Source organism: Schistocerca nitens, chromosome 2 (genome assembly GCF_023898315.1).
Source record: "Schistocerca nitens isolate TAMUIC-IGC-003100 chromosome 2, iqSchNite1.1, whole genome shotgun sequence".
NCBI classification, from domain to species: Eukaryota; Metazoa; Arthropoda; class Insecta; order Orthoptera; family Acrididae; genus Schistocerca; species Schistocerca nitens.
Window position 1 is genome coordinate 4,726,883 of NC_064615.1, and position 7,835 is coordinate 4,734,717.

The 7,835-nt window shown below is 39.4% G+C and overlaps 1 protein-coding gene across 1 annotated transcript; it reads right to left on the bottom strand.

Moving 5' to 3' along the window:
- Positions 1 to 5,947: 5,947 nt before the first annotated feature.
- Positions 5,948 to 7,245, bottom strand: LOC126234236 (DNA replication complex GINS protein SLD5). The gene has a single exon (XM_049942928.1). The coding sequence runs from the start codon at positions 6,845 to 6,847 to the stop codon at positions 6,218 to 6,220; it is 630 nt and encodes a 209-aa protein (XP_049798885.1). The 5' UTR covers positions 6,848 to 7,245; the 3' UTR covers positions 5,948 to 6,217.
- Between the last annotated feature and the right edge of the window lie 590 nt (positions 7,246 to 7,835).

A 7,835-nucleotide genomic window follows, 5' to 3' on the forward strand; every position in this document is an offset into this window, starting at 1 on the left:
ATGGAGCCATCAGAGCGGAGGAGGTCAACATATAGGAAGGTGACACGCTGGGTTGAGGAGGACCGTGTAAAGCGGATGGGAGAGAATGTGTTGAGGTTGTGAAAGAACGAAGATGAGGTGTCTTGGTCCTGAATCCAGATCATGAAGATCTTTGTTATCTTCATTCCTTCACAATATCAACACCTTCTCTACAACCCACTTCTTGACAGCTGCCATCCCTCTGACATCAAAAAGTCTGTCCCATACAGCGTAGACACCGGGGGCAGCGTATCTGCAGTGACAAAAACTCCATTGCTCAGTAAGCTGAGGGTCTCACGCAGGCCTTCGCAGACAGGCACTGTTCCCCAGGGTTAATTTGCAAACAGATTTCCCATGTCATTTCCCCTCACACCACCAATCCTCCCACCACTGCGAAGAACCAGCCACAAATAAGTTTCTCCTTCATAAGCCAGTACCACCCGGGACTGGAACAACTGAACCACAACCTTCGCCAGGGCTTTCATTACCTATCATCGTGCCCTGAAATGAGGAACATCCCACCCGAGATACTTCCCACCTCTCCTAAAGTTGTGTTCCATCATCCACCCAACCCCCAAAACATTCTAAGTCGTCCCTATGCCACTCCCAATCCCAACTCCTTGCCTCATACGTCTGTGGAAGACCCATGTGCAAACCCTGTCCAATCCATCCACCCAGCACTTCCTATTCCTGTCCTACCCCATCAGGAGCCAGTCCACCTGTGAAAGCAGCCATGTCATTCACCAGCTCTGCTGCAGTCACTGCACAGCTTTTTTATATTGGTATGACTGCCATTCAGCTGTCCACCAGGAAGAACGGCCACTGCTAAACTGTGGCCAAGAGCAAAGTAGAGTACCCGTGGCACAACATGCAGCTGAACACATGATTTCAATGGCTGCTTCACTAGCCGAGTCGTCTGGATGCTTCCCTGCACCACCAGCTTTTCTGAACTGCACAGATGGGTGTTACCTTTACAACACATTCTCTGCTCCCATAACTATCCCAGCCTCAACCTACGGTAACATACTGTCCCCTACCCTCCACCCAACAGTTTCTAATCCCTCTGACCTATCATCTCCTCCCCATTCTCATCTCCCACCTGTTTATTTGCAGCCCTCTGACAATGCATCGGTCAGTTTTTTCCCCCCACTCCTCCTTTTTTCTCCATCTCTCTTCCCCTTAGCCTCCTGACACTGTGCCTGCTAGCAGTGCAGTCTAGTTGCTGCACACTCCACCAGACAGTGTTTGTCTCCCTCCCCACCCACACGCTACTATCCCTTCCTTTGTTTTGTTTTATGGTGCAAAGACAACTAGTGTTATACACACCCACATCAGAACCGTAGAACACAAAGACAAAAAAGGAGTTAGCAACAGAAGGAAAGACAATTAAAAACATACACCATAGAGACAACAGAGATCCCGAACTAAAGATTAAATGTCCTATGCCATATTGCTACAAGAGATAAAAAGTAAAACACTTTCAACAGCCTGTGTGGGTCATTCACTACAATGGCTTAACTCCGACAGCAAACATAAATGAGAAGGCTCCTGTTGTTGGAATTTCAAGTTCCTTATAAGTATTCTAATCTAATAGGTAGTCTTCAGTATTACATGTAATACAAAAATGTAACATTAATGTTTTCCAGACTGATTAATATATGTAAATGTTATACTTCTTTCTATGAAAGGAGACAAGACAGACCTAGGTAGTTATCTTCCAGGTTCCTTACTGTCATCTTTTCTCCAAAATATTCGAAAAAGTAATGTACTAAGGAGTAGTCTTCCACTGAGGTATGAACACTTACTAGGCAATTCACAATCGGAATTCCAGCAAAGTTGCTGAAATAAGACTGGCATTTATACACCAAATATTACAAGCCTTAACAGGGGATGTGATGGATTTTGGTCCAAAGAATCAATTTTAAAAATATTGTTTTCTTGATCTACACAGTTTAACCTATGTCATGTGTATATTTAATCGTAATGCCTTTAAATTGTTAAAATGATTGACTCTGCACTGGCGGCCATTCTCACTTTTTCCGACATTTGGGAAACTGCTTGCTTCAGTAGAATTTTTGTCAGTGTGAAGGCTATTTTTTCAATATCTTTGACTGACATCTATATCTCTGGCTGACATCTGTATCTTTGCCTGAGGTTGATTTAAGTTTTGACAATACTAATACATATTAGCTGGTGGAATGCTGAATTTGTAAACCTTTATGTGGAAGTCAAAATTTATTCACAACGGGGAGTGGAAAACTTTGTTTAGGAAATGGAGGTTTCATAGAAATCAGTTTACCACAGAAAAAAAAGAGGAATCAGCTCAAAATGAAGACCATAAGCCCTCAGCTTCAGCATCGAAACTTGGGACAGGAGAATTGCACAGGTTGATTTGTATTCCACTGGATTTGGACTTATTGATTTAGATTTTCTCTGCCAGGCTAAAAAGTTTTCATGTTCATGGGTTAGATGTAAAAATGTGGAATGCATGATTGTTGGTGAAGAAAGAGGAGTGGGAAAAGTTTGCTATTTTAATTTAATTTGTAATTCATGTGGCTATGAATTTTCATTTTCCTCCTCCAAAAACCTGACACTGGTATCTATGAAAGTGATTTTAGGTTAGCATATGCTCTAAGATGCCTTGGACAGGGCAGGGAAAGAGGTAATTTATTATGTAGTTTTCTGAACATGCCTCCACCTTGTGCAAGCTTTGAAAAAACAAACAAAGTCCTTATGAAGGAAGCAGTGGAGGAATTGGTGGTGATAAACCAAATAGAAATAGATCCTGGGGTAGGTATTCATGACAGTGAATCTCCTACAAATATTACTGACCTGTGTGTGACTGTAGATGGGACCTGGATTTAAAGGGGTCACACATCTCTTTATGGAGTTGCATCTGTTATTGGTATTGACTCGGGTAAAGTTTCAGATGTAGGAATTATGTCTAAATACTGCCACCAGTGTAACAAGGAAAATTTACAACAATGAAGACAGTGAGAAACTGTGGCAAGAAGAGCATGCAGCTGCATGCTCTAAAAATTATAGTGGCTTAAGTGGGGGGATGGAGGCTGCTGCAGTTGTGAGGGTGTTCTCGACTTGGATGCCAGTATAGTGTTAGATATACTAAATACCTTGGGGACGGAGACTCCTCTTCGTTCAAAGCTCTAACAGATACAAATCCATACAATACAACAACAGAAAAGTTGGAATGTGTTGACCACATCCAAAAGAGGCTCGGTAGTAGGTTTCGTCACTTGCTGAAAGAGAAGAACGGTGAAGTACTTGAGGATGGAGAACCACTAGGAGGAAAAGGCAGGCTTACTCTGAAAGAAATTTATTTTCTTCAGTTATTTTATGGGAAAGCTATCAGGAAAAACACACATAATTTAGAGGCAATTAGGCGTGCTGTGTAGGCAATTTTTTTCCACAAACTATCCACTGACCAAATACCAATGTACAATCTGTGTCCAAAAGAGGATTGGTGTAAGTTCAACAACAAAAATGAGATGTGTTCACATAAACATCAATTACCAGAATCAGTTATGAATGCGTGTCTATGATGCAGTTTTATGTCACAATAATGGAAATAATGGCAGAATTGAAGTGCCGAGAGTTGGTATAAATCCTGGTGTGTTTACAACAAAAGCATTTTACACAGTCAACAAGAGCAGGATCAAGAAAGCTAACAGGTCAGTGTCTTACCTGCAATTACAGGCCAGGTAGATTCGAAGAGTAGAGAAGAGAAACCTAGAGGATAAGGAGTATCAGTCTGCAAGATTTTAAAATTGAGGTAAGCTTATTAGATGTAAAAAAAAAGAGAGAGAGAGAGAGGGGGGGGGTACATTTTCACTAATTAGGCATAAACATCCTCTAACTCTCAAGCAGTTGGCCCTATGTACAAAGTGCAGCGAACAGAATATAATTAATAGACATAATCATGGTCCATAGAAGGCACTTATGTGATGTTTATTTAACCATGCAATTAGCTAATTTCAACCAAGAATGATTGTCAGGCACATTTGTAACATCTGTATTTCGTATCATTTTCAAATCACTCAGCTGCAGGCAAAAAGTAGCATATTCCGTCTCTTTACGAAAGGAGCCACACAGTGACTTATTAAGCATCTGGAAGCTGTGGATTCCCACAAATACAAAATTTTAACAAATGTAATTGTTTTTCACCATTGCATTGTCGTTTCCAAATGCTGAGCCCATATCTGTTCCTTGGTTACTGTTTCAGTAAACACAGTGATAACTGTTGTCGTACATCTAAGTGAGCAGCAGTAACAGTGAGCTAGGTAAAAAAAAAAAAAAAAAATTACAATCCGTGCAAGAAAAGGAACCACGATCATGAGCTAGCAGCACAGTTGTCTAAGAGTTGCTGTGTAATGGAATAAATGGTTGGCTGGGACCTGATTCAACTGCACTGTTTAATGCCTCGAGTGGGTCGTTACCTGTCTGCAACAGCGGAATGGTATAATGAAACATTATTTCATTATTGTTTAAGTAAACAGTGCTTTAGCACATATTTTGTAAGGATATTTTATTGGTGTTTAATTACACTATGATTTTGTTCTACATGTTTACCTTGGTAATAAAGACAGCTATTGTTTACACGTGTACAAAGTACACCATGCACCCACTTGAGTTACAAAAATCGGTACGCCCACTCGACAGTTAAACTGACTTGTTACACACAAATTCAATGAGAAAAATTGTTCAAATGATCTATGGACCATGTGACTACTTATGAGACATACTGAATAGTATTAACTGTGTCCAATGACTGTTTAATAATAATCAATTTGCATTATGCCATTTGTTAATTAAGCCTATTAGTGAGCTCCCCAAACAATTTAAGGCTTTTGCTCTTCATGTAAGTATTTGTCTTGGCAATAAATGACTCAACAGTACATACCGTTTTGTTTTCCATTCAATAGGCCTAATGTCTATCTGAATCATTTTCTGGGGTAACTCATCACATAAAAAGTTAGGGCTGATTGTATAAAAACAAACAGTAAGAAAAATGTTGTGTTCACGCACACTACACATATTCACTAATGAAATTAATCATAAATAGTCCACTATTTTAGAAGACTATAGATGTCCATACCTACAACACTAGAAGGGGGGGGGGGGGGGGAGAGTTAAGCTGCCAGGGGCTCAGAAAGGAGTTCAATACTCATCAACAAAAATGTTTGCACATTTGCCCAATAACATTTAATGTCTGACAGGTAGCAAAGGACGTTTTAAATCTGAAACAAACATTTTTTGTTAACAACTCCTCCAAGCTCCACAATTTAACCTTACTCTACAGAAAGGAACAAAGTATAAAACCACAAAAATATTTGACCACCTACCTTGTGAATTACAGAAACTGGCAGAGTTTTAAAGACAAACTGAAGTCATTTCTACTACTACTACTACTACTACAGAAACTGGCAGAGTTTTAAAGACAAACTGAAGTCATTTCTACTACTACTACTACTACAAAGATGAATTTCTGAGGAGACAATAATTATGTAGATGGATCAGAAAAAATACTGTTGCGTAAATGGCAACCATGCAGCAATGGTTTTCAGAAAAATATACTTTTGTCCTATTTGTAAACCTACTATGTGTTCCAGAACATGAATACAACACACGAGACAAGCAACTCAACTAAATTAAACTGCATCACTTAGAAGGATGTTGCTATTTGCAGCCGTATCAATGACGAATGATACTGAATGCAGCATAGGTAAAAACAAAACTGGGTGGAGAACAGTACCTGCAACAGCAGACTACTTTACTTTATGCCATGGAATGAAGTTTCATAGTAATTTTTTTGCATAAAGGATGAAATCATGAATTAAACACATATGCCTACTACTGACAACAGTGGACTGGGATTAGTGGATAAAGCCAAATCAAACAAGCAAATTGGTGATTAATTTAATCAAATAGCTAATTTTATTCTTGTGTGTTCAAAACTATTTTAGATTAATGGTTTGTAAAATGTCTTATCTTTAAAAAAAGTCAATACCTGCTATCTGGGAATTACTTTGACACATGACACAAAGCACAACTACCATGATATTACTTAACTTCAATGCACACATCTAAATCAATTAGCTTAGAGTTTCAGTCCATAGGCACTGTAACTTCATGGGCTGAAGTTGCACATTGCAATAACACCAGCAGCGCACAGTTTTGGTCCTTAAATGAGCTGCACTGACCCACTCCGAACAAATTCCATCACTGATGAATACGGCAGGATATGCTGACTGTTTTCTTCCAGATCTATTTCTTCATCATCTATTACTACTGTTGCAATGTTCTCTTTGGCACGAATGAATACATGACTTGACACATTGGGGACGACAACCATCTTCGTTTTATTGAATTCTTGAAAATTTCCGGGCATGTGACGAAAGGCTAGCAGATGAAAATGGTTTTCCATGTGGCGAACATATTCGGTCGCGAACTTGTATTCACCTGGAGACAAATATTTCGATGCATGATCCCGCCTACTTTCCTCACTCAAAATATGGACGGTAAATTCCTCAAGTTTTGATAAACGTATCCTTAGATAGCTAGTGATGATGAAGCGTATCCTATCTAGCTCCATTTGATGAACTATAACACGAAAATCACCTTTTTTAAGTTTATTCAAATTTTCTTCCATCTGATTAATTTGTTCTAGCATACACTCAACCATTTCGTTTCGGTGTGGTAAAATTTCTGGACTAAATTTTTCGTTCAGCCAAGATTCTTCTAAGATTTGGAGCACTTCCCCAGCTGTCAAAGTTTCCTCCTCGCCAGAGGATATATCACTGTCAATTTCCATATTGTGTAGTAAGGAATTAACACCCACACTTTCTCACTTTACATGCTGAAATCAGAAAATATCAAGTCACAGAACATATTAACATAATACAAATGTCACACAAGCCATGAAAACACTATTTCCCGCCTTTTCCAAAGCAATTCCCTCCTACAAAGTGACACAGGACATGTGAAACCAAATCAAGGATCTAACATCCTTGGTACGAGTTCAGAATCATAATAAAATTGGTTGCAACAAGTACACGCATTAACCTTCGTGAGTTTACTTAAGTTAGTAATTAAGGTGGATTCACCCTTGATGAACCGGAATGTCAAAACCTTCCACTTCGAATTTCAAACGGCAGCATTCACAGAGGTCGTAAACAGAACGGAACGGGATGTAACGTATAGTTTCTTTAGAAGAATATGTTGACGTTGGTCGAGAGAGAGTAAAAGCCCGTCCATATGCAACTATCTGTCTAGAGACGGCGCACAAAACATCTGCGCAGACAGATAGTTGTTTGGGGACAGGAATTTTGCACAGATATGAGATGTGCGAAAACAGGGAAGTTACTCTAATCTGTGGGCACGAACCACTTGGACGCAGAAAAAAAAATAGCGTTTGAGCAGTAGATCACCATAAAACTGCCATGCTGAATGAGTTCGAATCAGCTGTTGGTTCGGCCTATTGTTCATCAAAAAAAAAAAAAAAAAAATCAGGCAACTGTCAACAACATTGATATACCGTTGTGCCTGACCAATAGTGCTGTGCACTTACTGCTCTTTCAAGTTTTCATGTTTTTGGCGTTGTTTTCTACTTCGTTACGCCCGTATAGCGCGTTAAGTATAAATCTTACGTTTTCAAGTCAGCAGTAGCGTATCTTTCCTGGTTAAACATCATTACTACCACATGCCATGTGAAGTTGTTACAATAGATATTTTTCACTGTCATGATGGTCCGTGATAGAAACCGGCAGTGAATAAATGTACTGTAGGAAGCATAGTGTGTA